Source organism: Genypterus blacodes, unplaced genomic scaffold, assembly GCF_046128005.1.
Source record: "Genypterus blacodes isolate CSIRO-AG114 ecotype Tasmania unplaced genomic scaffold, CSIRO-AGI_Gbla_v1 ptg000170l_1, whole genome shotgun sequence".
Lineage (NCBI taxonomy): Eukaryota > Metazoa > Chordata > Actinopteri > Ophidiiformes > Ophidiidae > Genypterus > Genypterus blacodes.
This window is the reverse complement of record NW_027466971.1, coordinates 117,501-130,103: the sequence shown is the minus strand read 5'-3', so window position 1 is coordinate 130,103 and position 12,603 is coordinate 117,501. Positions and strand designations below refer to the sequence as shown.

Genomic DNA, 12,603 nt, shown 5'->3' with positions numbered 1-12,603 from the left:
CACAGTAACACACAGTAACACTGTAGTGCCTCACAGTAACTCTGTAGTGCCTCACAGTAACACACAGTAACACTGTAGTGCCTCGCGGCCCCTCAGCTGGACTTCAGTCTGCTCTGTCTGATCAAACCTTTCCACCAGAACACGTGAATGATGCAGCTAGTGTCTTGTTAAATGGTGTAAATGTGTCAATGATGAAAACACCCACCCACACTCATTCCCCCCAGGTGAACTACTGAGCGCCATAGGAAATCCTTTCTTCCTGTGGCCATTGGACTCTTTAATAAAGCTACCTTGGGTCGAGGTGGGACGGTGGGGACATAGGGATCTGAGCCCGCTCCCCCGTAACCCATGCGGGCAGACAGACAGATATACAGGCAGACATGCAGGCAGACAAACAGATAGACATGCAGATCTTCTTCACTTCCTCTTTCGCGCTTCTTTTCAGCGGCACAAAGTGAGTCAGTGAGAGTGAGACAGTCTGCAGAGCGACGGGTGGAGAACAGACGAGCTGTGAGTCTTTGACAATTTTACACACACACACAAAGTTTTAGTTACAATAGTTACTTTGCAGATTAATCTGCTGCTTGTTGTCCACATTACTGATCATTCTTTAGCTCCGCTTCTCATGGATCCCAAATATTAAACATTCTTTTAGAAACCATCCTGATTATCAGTTATAATCTGAGCCGCTGTGCGTGTGTCTGCGTGTGTGTGTGTTTAGTGTGTTTCTGTGTTCAGTGTGTTTTTGTGTGTTTCTGTGTGTGTCTGTGTGTGTGTGTGTTTAGTGTGTGTGTGTTTAATGTGTGTATGTGTGTGTGTGTGTGCGTTTAGTGTGTGTGTGTTTAATGTGTGTATGTGTGTGTTAAGTGTGTTTGTTTAGTGTGTGTGTGTCTGTGTGTGTTTCGTCTGTGTATGTGTGCGTGTGTGTGTGTTTAGTGTGTATTTACCTCCTGGTGTGTGTTCATGTATGATGTTTCTTTAGGTATCTTTAGTGTTTAGAGTTAAACTTTCACTCATATTTAGTTGATTGGCTCATGAGCACATGTGACAGAAAGCAGAAGTAAATCTGCGTCAGAGCGACGCGTTAGTGTGTGACCTACACCAGACTGAGCCTGTGACCTTCACCAGACTGAGCCTGTGACCTTCACAAACATGACAGAAAGATGATTTCAATAATATTTATTTAAACCACTTTTGCTTCTTATTTTTGTCTTCTCATGTAAAGTTTCATCTGAATGACGGCAAGAAAACTACAGAAGTCATCAGAGAAATGGAACCAACAACCAACCTGACAGAGATGGAGGAGGTAAAGAGAGAGAAAGTTTGTTTGTTTTGAGACAAAATGGTCGAATGGTGCCGCTGCCCAGGCAGAAGCTGATTGGTGGCTGTGATCAGTAAACCTGTGACCGGCTCTCCTTTGTTTTCAGGACTTACTCGGCTTCGGCCCAAACGTCACGCCCACTGCAAACTACGACTACGAGTACAACGAGGATGAAAACCTGATGTGCGACAAGGAGACAGTTCGGGCTTTCCGCAGCGCCTACGAGCCACCGCTGTTCTGGAGCATTGTGGTGCTGGGCGGACTGGGAAACCTGGCGGTGGTCTGCATCTACCTGAATATGCGTCGGCGGCTGAAGACCATGACGGACGTGTACCTGCTGAACCTGGCCGTGGCCGACCTGCTCTTCCTGTTCTCTCTGCCACTGTGGGCTGCCGAAGCCTCCGGCGGCTGGAGCTTTGGCTCCGCCCTCTGCAAGGTCAACTTTGCCCTCTACAAGGTCAACCTGTTCAGTAGTGTGCTGCTCCTCACCTGCATCAGCGTAGACCGCTACGTGGTCATTGTCCAAACAACCAAGGCGCAAAACTCCAAACAGAAGCGTCGGCGCTGTAGCGTGCCGGTGTGCGTCGCCGTCTGGTTAGTGGCCGTGCTGCTGGCCACGCCCGAGCTCACCTTTGCTGCCGTTGTCCCCGTTGAGGAGGTGGACTCCTGCAGGATGGTTTACCCGCCCAGCATGGGGAACAGTGCCAAGATCCTGGTGCTGTCGCTGCAAGTCATCATGGGCTTCTGCCTGCCCTTCATCGTCATGGGGTTCTGCTATAGCATCATCTTCGCCAAACTGCTAAAGAGTCGAAACTTCCAGAAGCACAAGGCCATGCGAGTCATCTTGGCCGTGGTGGTGTTGTTTGTCCTCTCCCAGTTGCCGTACAGCGGTGTCTTGGTCATGCAGGCGACACAGGCCTTCAACATGACCATAACGGACTGCGAGGAGGTGAAGCGCTTGGATGTGGTGGAGCAGGTGCTGAAGAGCCTCGCCTACACACACGCCTGCATCAACCCTTTCCTCTACGTCTTTGTGGGCCAGCGGTTTCGCCGTGATTTGTTCCACATGTTAAGGCTCAATCGCTGCATGCCGACTTTAGCCAAAGGTGTCCTCCACAAACAGCCATCGACCAGAGCCTCGGTGATGTCAGAGAGTGAAACCTCGCAGGCCCTGTCACTCTGACTGCCAGGAAGTGAGCTACTTCCTGTTGTTGCTGCAGCTCACACAGCCACTGTGGTTTCGCTGTGATGTCGACAGAAGAGTGTGAAGTAACATCATGCTTTCATCACGCTTTCATCATGCTTTCATCACGCTTTGATGTCTCCAGTCCAGATGGTTTGAGTCGAAGGCTGAAGTGTTGCTGGACTTATATAAAATTACAAACTGTACAATTAGGCTCAGCTTTGATCAGGCTCAGCTGCATGCTTCAATCTAGATGCAATTAAGCTGCAGCATGTTAGTGATGATGACATGCATGCAGAATGTAGCAGGTCATACTTAGACTGACGCTTCATCAGCAGTGCTAACACGTTAGCATGTGTTGTTATGTGGTTTTGAACACCGAATGTAAACTAAGTGTTACTTTCATGTCAGAATGATAAACGCTGAGATGAAACTTCTGAAAATGATGCAATCTCCTCACTTCAAGAGATCAGAGGACAGCATAGCATTTCTGTCTGTGTCTGTGTCTCTGTGACTCTGTGTCTCTGTGACTCTGTGTCTCTGTGTCTCTGTCTCTGTCTGTGTCTGTGTCTGTGTCTCTGTCTGTGTCTGTGTCTGTGTCTGTGTCTGTGTCTGTCTCTGTCTCTGTGTCTCTGTCTCTGTCTCTGTCTGTGTCTCTGTGTCTCAGTGTCTCTGTGTCTCAGTGTCTCTCTGTCTCTGTCTCTGTCTCTGTCTCTGTCTCTGGGTCTCTGGGTCTCTGTGTCTGTCTCTCTGTTGCGATAAAAACAAAGCAGAAAAACAAACAGAAAGAGAAGTGAGACTCAGGAGGAGCTGATCACACTGTGTGTGTGTGTGTGTGTGTGTCTGTCTGTCTGTGTCTGTCTGTCTGTCTGTGTGTGTGTGTGTGTGTGTGTGTGTGTCTGTCTGTCTGTCTGTCTGTGTGTGTGTGTGTGTGTGTGTGTGTGTGTGTGTCTGTGTCTGTCTGTCTCTGTGTGTCTCTGTGTGTGTCTGTGTGTGTGTGTCTCTGTGTGTGTCTGTGTGTGTGTGACAGACATGTGGTTCTCAGTGTGGGAGGTGTGGCCCAGAGACTGGGCAAAATGTGTCTCAGCTTTTCACCGTCCTCCCCATCATCACAATCTTCATCATGTTTTTCTTTTTAGCTGCACTGTCAACATCAACCACTTCCTGTGTGCCTGTGACTTCCTGTGTGTCGACATGTCAGTTTAAACCAAAAGCAACCCCCACGTTGCTATGGTGATCCTACAGGTGGATTAAAATAATGCATTAATTCATCACAACACCAGGACTGGAGAAGAAGAAGAAGAAGAAGAAGAAGAAATCAAGTTCAAGTTTAAATTTAGGGTGAAAATGAGAATCAAACGAATGATTCAGCTGTTTGAGTCAAAACACATAACTGGAACTAACACTAACACTCACACACACACACACACACACACACACTCACACACAGTTCGGTGTGTGTGTTTTGGGCTGTGTGAGTGTGTGTGAGTGTGAGAGTGTGTGTGTGTGTTTGACTGTGTGTGTTGGACTGAGTGTGTGTGTGTGTGTGTGTGTGTGTGTGTGAGAGTGTGTTTGTGTTGGACTGTGTGTGTGTGTGTGTGTGTGTGTGTGTGTGTGTGTGTGTGTGTGTTGGACTCTTCCTGACTCTGTGTCCCTGCTGAGGCAGCTGGAACAGAACACAAACAAAGGGGCGGAGCTTGGTGTTTCCAGAAGGCCCCTCTTCCATAAATCCAGGGCCTCAGCTGCTGGGGGGCTCAGAACTGCTGCCCCATCATGCCTCTGTCCAGACGCCGCTCCTCGTTTCTAGGAGCTCCTTGTCCTGAGCGTTCGTCCTCTGGATGCGGTCCAGCTGCGGGGACGTTTGTTGGCTCTGGCCCCCCTGTGGACAGAGGGGCCGGGCCCGGGACGCGGGTATCTCGGAGAGCCCTGGGAATAAGCAGCGTCTTCCTGCAGGGACTCAGGAGCAGCGTGCCAGCCGCTGCGCCGCGGGCCCCCGGCCACAGCTCCGCCCCCTCTGCAGGCCTGAACGGCTGTCTGATGGAGTACAGGGACAAAGTGAGAGCGCTGGAGGACCTCAACCAACAGCTGGAGGAGCAGATCCGCCTCTGCCTGGACCGCAAGGCGTCCAGCACCGGGGCCTGGGGACCCCTAAGGAAGGAGTGGGAGGAGGTCTACAGGCAGGTAGGAGGAGGAGGAGCCTAGTAGCTAGGTTAGCGTACCTGTGTTTGCTGTGTTAGCTGCTACGCTAAGCTTTGGCATCCTGCAGGTGAGCGACGCCATCCTGGAAAACGCTCGGCTGATGCTGCAGACAGAAAACGTCCAGGGCAATGCTGAGGACTTCAAGGAAAGGTCAGAGGTCACTCATACACTCTACAGAGAAGGAGGGGGAAGACGAGGAGGAAGGAGCTGTGGTGTGATTGACCCTCGACCCTGACCCCTGACCCCTGACCCTGTCCTCTTCCTGCAGGTATGAAAGTGAGGAGTCGTTGAGGAAGGAGGTGCAGGATGAGATCGGCTCGCTGTACAAAGTGATCGACGATGCCGACCTGACAAAGGCGGAGCTACAGGGGCAGATGGACGACATGAAGGCGGAGCTACGCAGCCTGGAGCACAAACACGAGCAGGTCAAAGGTCAAAATCACCACAGAAACTGAGCTCTGTGTATTTGTTTAAACGCAATCTCATCCATCAACCGTCTGTCCTGTTGTCTGTCCAGGACGTCCGAGTCCTCTACAGTCACATGGCTGGAGGGGAGCCGGACCAACCCGACTCACCCATAGAAACCAGTCTGGACCGAATCCTGGCCTACGTACGAGACCACTGGGAGGAGGCCACAGAGAGAAACCGGGCAGAGGCCCACGGGGACCAGGAGTGCAAGGTAGGGGGGACACCTGTCCTGTCCTGAGTCCAGCTGCACACACAGCAGCCTCTGTGCTATGCTGGGCTAGCAGATTCCCTGTGTTCTCCATTGTTTGGTATTGTAAGTGTGTGTGTATGTGTGTGTGTGCGTGTGTGTGCGTGTGCGTGTGCGTGTGTGTGTGTGTGTGTGTGTGTGTGTGCGTGTGTGTGTGTGTGCAGGCGCAGTGTGTCAGCAGCAGGCTGAGTCCTGAGGAGGAGCAGGTAGAGGCTCTGAGGCTGGAGTGTTCTGATGCTGGTGGTCAGATCCAGAGACTGCAGGCTGACATGGAGTCCATGAGGGCGCTGGTGAGCTCAGACACACACACACACACACACACACATGCTCTGAACCAGCATGACCACTGAGTTATAGTGCAGCGCCCCCTAAAGGACAAAGCAGGAGCTCGTACCGTAATAAATGTCTTCAAGGCTTATGAAGGTCCAGACAATGAGAGATCAATAAGAAGCAACATGTGGACAGCATTGAGGGTCAGAAGTGTAAGTTTGGATGATTTATCTGGATTAGAGACGTTCACCTGAGAGAGATGTGACCTTTGTTCTGTTCTGTCACGTTAGAAACGTGGTCTGAAGAACTCCCTGAGTGATGCCAAGCACTGGCACCACGTGGAGCTGCAGAATGTGGGCTCGGTGGTGGCCAAGCTGGAGGCGGAGCTTGCCGACGTGCGAGGCGAGATCGAACAGCAGCGGTACGACTACGACACACTGCTGAGCAACAAGCGGCGTCTAGAGCAGGAAATCGGCTTGTATCACGGCATCCTGGACCGAGAGGAGAGCCGGGTCCAGCCTGCCGAGCTGCTGTGAGTCCAGACCCTCATTCGGACTTGCACCTCACTCACAGAACAGGTCCCAGTGAGACTGCAGGACCTGGGATCAGGACAGGCACAGAAATAACTAAGAACCTAACACTTCTATCTTCCAGGGCTGCTACTGCTCCAGACTGCAGGACCAAAGCTCCAGGACCAGGACCAGGACCCGCAGAGCCATGAGCTCGCCTGTCTGTGGAGGATCTGAGGAGCAGGACTTGGCCCAGCAGACATCCTGAGGGATCAATGTCACTTTCTGGATCATCATGATTATTCAGATAAAACAGACCCCTGCTGTGTGTGAGAGTGAGTGTGTGTGTGTGTGAGAGAGTGAGTGTGTGTGTGTGAGAAAGTGAGTGTGTGTGTGTGAGAAAGTGAGTGTGTGTGTGTGAGAGTGAGTGTGTGTGTGTGAGAGTGAGAGAGTGAGTGAGTGTGTGTGTGTGAGTGAGTGTGTGTGTGTGAGAGTGAGTGTGTGTGTGTGAGAGTGAGTGAGTGAGTGAGTGAGTGTGTGAACAGCTGGATTAAAGAGATTCAAACCATCACTTCAAACTTTACTCAGTGTTTTATTGATCAGTTTGAGTTCTTTGGATTTTTGCTTTACTAGCAACCAATTGTTTGTTAATCAATAAATGAAGATTGAAGATTTCTCACACACACATACACACACAGGTGAATCCCACCTGTAAACGTTACAAAGTACCACAACACCAGACCCCCAGATCACCTACAGAATAAAAACCTGCAGACAAACTCCATGTTTCCTTCAGTTTCAGCATCGAGGCTTTAATAGAAACATTTCATCTCATTTCAGTGTCAAAGTAAAGAGCAGCAAACATTCATCACATCTCATCTGACTGTAAACCAGGACGCCCTGAGGTCACGACCCCCCCAGGTCCCGGCTTCCTGTTTCCTGTTTGTCTTAAAGTTGGTCTGGTTTCATGTAAGCAGCTTTGTTTTCTTTATGTTCCATGGACATTTAAGTAGCAAATCAATAAGAATGATTTGAGTTCACACACTTGCTAACTGCAGCTCTGTTAGCCTCCCAAGACTAAAACATTTTACCCATAATGCACCGGCCTGACACGTCAGCTGGTCCCGGTCTGAATCTTCAGACTGGCTGGAGACAAACTAAAGCTCAACCTCAGCCACGTCAAAGTGGGCGTGGCTTTATTTGCCGCAACTTCCTGGTGTCCTGCGGCCAGCCGGTATCGCTTCTGTAATCCTCAGGCTGCGATTGGCCGGTTTAGGCGGGCTGCAGAGGTATACACCCCACGCCGACCCCGCCCTCGTGGCAAGCCATGGGTGCCATGAACGTCCAGCGGTTGGTGTCGGGGTTGTACATCTCCACAGAGCTCAGGTTGGACTGTCCGTCGTAGCCGCCCACAGCGTACAGCCGACCCGACGTGGCCACCAGCGACACCCTGCTGCGCCGCGTGTTCATGGCCACCAGGTGGCTCCACTGTGCTGAGGCCGAGCTGAAGATCTCAGCGCCACTGAGGAAGCCCGAACCGTCGTAACCTCCCGCCACGTACATGTGGCTGCCCAGCGCCGCCGCGCCGTGCCGACAACGCTTGTTCATCATGGCTGCTGTCGGGTGCCAGCAGTTGGTGTGATGATTGTAGTACTCCACCTAGAGGATGAAGGAGGAACAGCAGCAATGAAACACTGGAGATTGTTGACCAACACTTTTCTGCAATTAAAGGCAAAACGGGGAGCACAGACCCATGACCTTTGACCCTGAACCCTCTGTGGGTCATGGATCATGTTGTCATGTGAGGAGGTGTTAGCCTCATTACATCATCCCACAGCTCACTGAGTGAATCCAGGAGATACACTGAGCTTTTATTGTGGAGGGATAGAACTTCTGTCTTTGTGCTGTAGAAGAAACAACAACATGGATCCATAAGGGTCCATTAGAGACCTACAGAGCTGAAGAGGAGGAGGAGGAGAACATGGGGTCCCTGAGGGGGACAGAGGAGAGACAGTGACAGAGAGAGAGAGAGAAACAGAGAGAGACAGAGAGAGACAGAGAGAGAGAGAGACAGAGAGAGAGAGAGACAGAGAGAGAGACAGTGACAGAGAGAGAGAGACAGAGAGAGAGACAGAGAGAGAGAGAGAGAGAGAGAGACAGAGAGAGAGACAGTGACAGAGAGAGAGAGAGAGAGACAGAGAGAGAGAGAGACAGAGAGAGAGAGACAGAGAGAGAGAGACAGAGAGACAGTGAGAGAGACAGTGACAGAGAGAGAGAGAGAGACAGAGAGAGAGAGAGACAGAGAGAGAGACAGTGACAGAGAGAGAGAGACAGAGAGAGAGAGACAGAGAGAGAGAGAGAGAGACAGAGAGAGAGACAGTGACAGAGAGAGAGAGAGACAGAGAGAGAGAGAGAGAGAGACAGAGAGAGAGAGAGAGAGAGAGACAGAGAGAGAGACAGTGACAGAGAGAGAGAGAGAGAGACAGAGAGAGAGAGACAGAGAGAGAGACAGAGAGAGAGACAGAGAGAGAGACAGTGACAGAGAGAGAGAGAGAGAGAGACAGAGAGAGAGAGACAGAGAGAGAGAGACAGAGAGAGAGACAGAGAGAGAGAGAGAGAGAGAGAGAGAGACAGAGAGACAGAGAGAGAGAGAGAGAGAGAGAGAGAGAGAGAGAGACAGAGAGACAGAGAGAGAGAGACAGAGAGAGAGAGAGAGAGAGAGACAGAGAGACAGAGAGAGAGAGACAGAGAGAGAGAGAGAGAGGTCTCAGGTCAGACTGCTGAGTGTCACACACACACACCGTGTTGAATATCTGTAAACCGTCATGGCCGCCAGAGACGAAAATGCGTCCATCAAAGACGGTCACTCCAGCAGCACTGCGGCTGGCACTCATGTCCGTCACCACAGTCCACCTGCAGGGACCAACAACAGGTCAAAGGTTAAAGGGTCCCACCTTTGTTTCTCTGCTCGTCTGCATGCCAGCCAATGACAGCCAATCAGAGCCCTGGCTCATTTGCATACTGTCCACGCCTACAAGGAAGCGGCTCACACAGAGCGAGAGGAAGAGGATCAGTGTGTGACCTGTCTGTGTCTGGAGAGTAACACTCCACGGAGCTCAGAGATGATTTGCCGTCGTAGCCGCCGCACACGTAGATGTGGCCGTCAATCACAACGGTTCCCATGGCGCTGTGCAGGAAAAGGCACAGAACATACAGAAGTCAATGTTGATCGACCATTAAATCAATCACTATAAAACCATCAGGTCTGAATGATTGATCAGCATTGATCTTAATCTGATCTTCTTCTCTCCCTCCTCACCTGCGTTGGCTGTTCATGCTGGACACTCGCGTCCAGCCGTCTGTCTCCGGGTTATACACCTCCACCGTGCTGAGACGGGATTGGCCGTCATACCCACCGATGGCATACAACAGTCCATTAAAGACAGCCACGCCCACTCTGCTGCGAGCCGTCCTCATTGGCTGACAGCGCTCCCAGAAGTTCCCGACTGGATCGAACACTTCGACCACGTTTAAGGAATCGCCTGTGTGTGGAACAACCCCGCATCCCTCAGTGACGTCATGGCAACGGCAAAACATCCAGGTCTTCATTCCTTCAACATGTCAGACAGGAAATGAGAAAGCACAAACCGGAGCTGTTGAGTCCTCCCACGGCGTAGATGAGTCCAGTGATGGACGTGCAGCAGCGCTGTCTGGTCTTGAAGGCGGGGAGATGAGGACGCCGCTCCGGCATCAAGTGGAAGTCTTTGGCTTCATCAACCAGATCCCTGAGGAAACCAAACATTTGATTTATGGAATCAAAAACTCTGATATGTTTCCACTTTCTTCAGGTGAATAAGTGATTGTTGAGTAAATGAAATGCAGAGGTTGATCTAAAGTGTCTCATTCAGGTCGACGCTCCCTCACACTGGTGTCTCCACAGCCGGGCCCTGAACCTCCATCCAGACCTTCACACCTAATGTCTACCTCTATCTACACCTTCTTCAGGCTCCGCCTCCTGGGACCTACATCCTGTGGTTCTGATCTTAAAGCTCGTCAACAACTCAAAGGAAATGTGAGGGAAATGCAGTAAAACTTCACCGGACACATTTGCACGTATGAACAAAGGTGATGTCATACCAGCTGTTTCCCTTTGATTCAAATGAAGGAAACATTCTGAGCTCATATTAGAGGCGAAGCAGAGACATTAGACCTGATCTGTCATCCAACATGAACTCAGGGCATCTGCGGTTACCACAGCAACAGGGTCCTAACCAGGCCAAGGCCCTGAGTCGTCCCTGTTCTCCTGCCTGTAGCGTGTCAGACCGGGGCACAGTTCACAAGCTTACAGTGAAGTCTCACAATCAATTCAACAGAGAATGAGTGTGTTTCCAAAGTGAAGAAGCCAATTAAACAGCACAAGACCTGGGTTTCATCCTCACCTCAAGAAGGCAAACAAAGCTGTGACCCTGAAGCTTGGCTCCTCCCACGCTGCCCTGAAACATGCAGCTTCTCCTGTGGCTCACCTGCATTTGTGGCAGCAGCGGACGAGCTCGTCCTGCTGGACGCGGTCAGACAGGAACTGAGGTCTGCAGAGAGGAAGTCTGATCTTGGAGAGCAGCTCAGGCAGCAGTGCCTCCCGCTGGTCTCTGTCATGATGAACCCACGCCAACACAGCCTCGAACACCTGCACAGACCACACAGTGCGTCAGCCAGCGGCATGCTGGGATACCGCCGTCTCACTGGTACCAAAATCACTGCTGAGCTCCAACGTGTGTGTGTGTGTGTGTGTGGATGTGATGAACATGATGCATGATAAATGATGACATGTGTCAGCACAGGACGTCAGCGTCCATCTGTGCTTCATCATGCCACAACAACAGCTGGAGGAAACTCCAGCAGATTCTCCTCCAGTCCCAAACATTCCGTTGATGTTTCCAGGAGCCCCCAGGAGCCCCAAGGAGCCCCCAGGAGCCCCAAGGAGCCCCCAGGAGCCCCAAGGAGCCCCCAGGAGCCCCCAGGAGCCCCAAGGAGCCCCCAGGAGCCCCAAGGAGCCCCCAGGAGCCCCAAGGAGCCTCAAGGAGCCCCCAGGAGCCTCAAGGAGCCCCCAGGAGCCCCCAGGAGCCTGCACTCACTGATTGTGTTGACATGATGGCTGACTGTAAAACCTGTTTCTGAAGACACCTTGTGGTTTCAGACATGTTGGCGTAAAGCTGACTCACCTGCTCCTCTGCTTTCACGTTGAGTTCGTCACAGCCGACGAGCTCCAGCACCTCCTCTGTCCTCAGGCCCAGGAACTCGTCCGATAAAGACACCTCCACAAAGTGGCGGTGGAGGAAGCTGTTGGCCGAGTCGTACAGCGTGGTGCACATCATGGTCTCTGCAAACTGACGCACGCCCAGACAGTTCTTTGGGTGCAGCCTAAACACCCAGCAACAGTGAGTCAAGTTCAAGGTTCACATAAAGACTGAAGGTGAGGAGCAGAGCGCACTGAGCAGAAAACCTGACCCACCTCTCCTGCAGGAAGGAGCAGCAGGCATCTTTCACGTTCTGCAGCTGCAGGAAGCTGGAGCCCATCAGGAGAGACTGCACGTTCTGCTGGTCGATGGCCACGTGACCGCTGTATGCGAAGTTGATCAGGGTCTCCAGAGCACTGCAGAGAGCCACAGGTCAGAGGTCAGAGGTCAGAGGGCCTGTACTGGCATGTGGGCACCTACAGTGGCCTGGTCTCTACCTGGGGTCCATGCCCTGCATGAGGATCTCGTCCTGTTTACACTCCACCATGTCGTTGGTGAACATGGCGTGGAAATATGGGATGGATGCTGCCAGCACGATGCGGTGAGCGCTGAACTTATGGTCCCCGACCTGAAGAGACCAGAGATGAGTTAATAAAGCAGCTGGACCGGAACCGACATCAGGGCTGGGATCCTCAAGGGGTCCCATAGAACTGAGACACACTCAGCTGTTTGACCTACAAACGGAACACATGATGATGATGAAGACCTCACAGTGGTCTGATGAAGACCATCTGTTGTTGTTACTCTTCATCGGTCTGCTGTCTTGATATCAGCGGGCTGATTGGACAGCAGAGCTACAGCGGGTCAAAGTTCAGCAAGAGGCCGAATCAGGTTAACTTGGATGGTGTGACGTCCTCTTCCAACCACTTAGCTGTCACGCCAGCTAATACGCTGTTAGCTCCGTTAGCGTGATCAGCGTTTAATGACAAGGTTAGCACGCTAAACTGCTACCGAAGCTAATTGAGCTAGCTGAAGACTCGCAGGCTAACTCAGCCTCCGGCCGCGCGCTCGTACCTTCAGAGTGACGTCACACAGTTTCCCTTGACGTCGGATCTCCTCCATGACGACATAACCTCGCGCCGGCAGGTCGGTGACTGAGAAATGAACCAAAT

The 12,603-nt window shown here is 51.8% G+C and overlaps 3 protein-coding genes across 4 annotated transcripts in view; 2 read left to right on the top strand and 1 right to left on the bottom strand.

The window, feature by feature from the left end:
- Positions 1-34: 34 nt before the first annotated feature.
- Positions 35-2,633, top strand: ccr9a (chemokine (C-C motif) receptor 9a). Its single transcript, XM_076167708.1, has 3 exons — positions 35-510; positions 1,226-1,306; positions 1,428-2,633. The coding sequence occupies exons 2-3, from the start codon at positions 1,271-1,273 to the stop codon at positions 2,502-2,504; spliced, it is 1,113 nt and encodes a 370-aa protein (XP_076023823.1). The 5' UTR covers positions 35-510; positions 1,226-1,270; the 3' UTR covers positions 2,505-2,633.
- Positions 2,634-2,772: 139 nt separating this feature from the next.
- Positions 2,773-6,695, top strand: bfsp2 (beaded filament structural protein 2, phakinin). 2 transcript variants are annotated; one of them, XM_076167704.1, is made up of 7 exons: positions 2,773-4,681; positions 4,771-4,853; positions 4,972-5,128; positions 5,221-5,382; positions 5,583-5,708; positions 5,979-6,220; positions 6,343-6,695. In XM_076167704.1, exons 1-7 carry the CDS (start codon positions 4,343-4,345, stop codon positions 6,407-6,409), a joined length of 1,176 nt encoding a protein of 391 aa, XP_076023819.1. In that variant the 5' UTR covers positions 2,773-4,342; the 3' UTR covers positions 6,410-6,695. The 2 variants fall into 2 exon arrangements, with proteins under 2 accessions (XP_076023819.1, XP_076023817.1); XM_076167702.1 differs by having other exon boundaries at positions 2,773-4,685.
- Positions 6,696-7,438: 743 nt separating this feature from the next.
- klhl18 (kelch-like family member 18) overlaps positions 7,439-12,603 on the bottom strand; it is a 5,349-nt gene continuing 184 nt past the window's right edge. The window contains exons 1-10 of the mRNA XM_076167694.1: positions 12,506-12,603; positions 11,929-12,059; positions 11,707-11,847; positions 11,417-11,615; positions 10,721-10,881; positions 9,846-9,982; positions 9,517-9,739; positions 9,280-9,384; positions 8,999-9,110; positions 7,439-7,856 (exon numbers count right to left, since the gene is read on the bottom strand). The exon at positions 12,506-12,603 is cut by the window's right edge and continues 184 nt beyond it. Of these exons, the coding sequence (XP_076023809.1) occupies positions 7,470-7,856; positions 8,999-9,110; positions 9,280-9,384; positions 9,517-9,739; positions 9,846-9,982; positions 10,721-10,881; positions 11,417-11,615; positions 11,707-11,847; positions 11,929-12,059; positions 12,506-12,603 (1,694 nt within the window). The 3' untranslated portion in view covers positions 7,439-7,469. The remainder of the gene's footprint in view (positions 7,857-8,998; positions 9,111-9,279; positions 9,385-9,516; positions 9,740-9,845; positions 9,983-10,720; positions 10,882-11,416; positions 11,616-11,706; positions 11,848-11,928; positions 12,060-12,505) is intronic.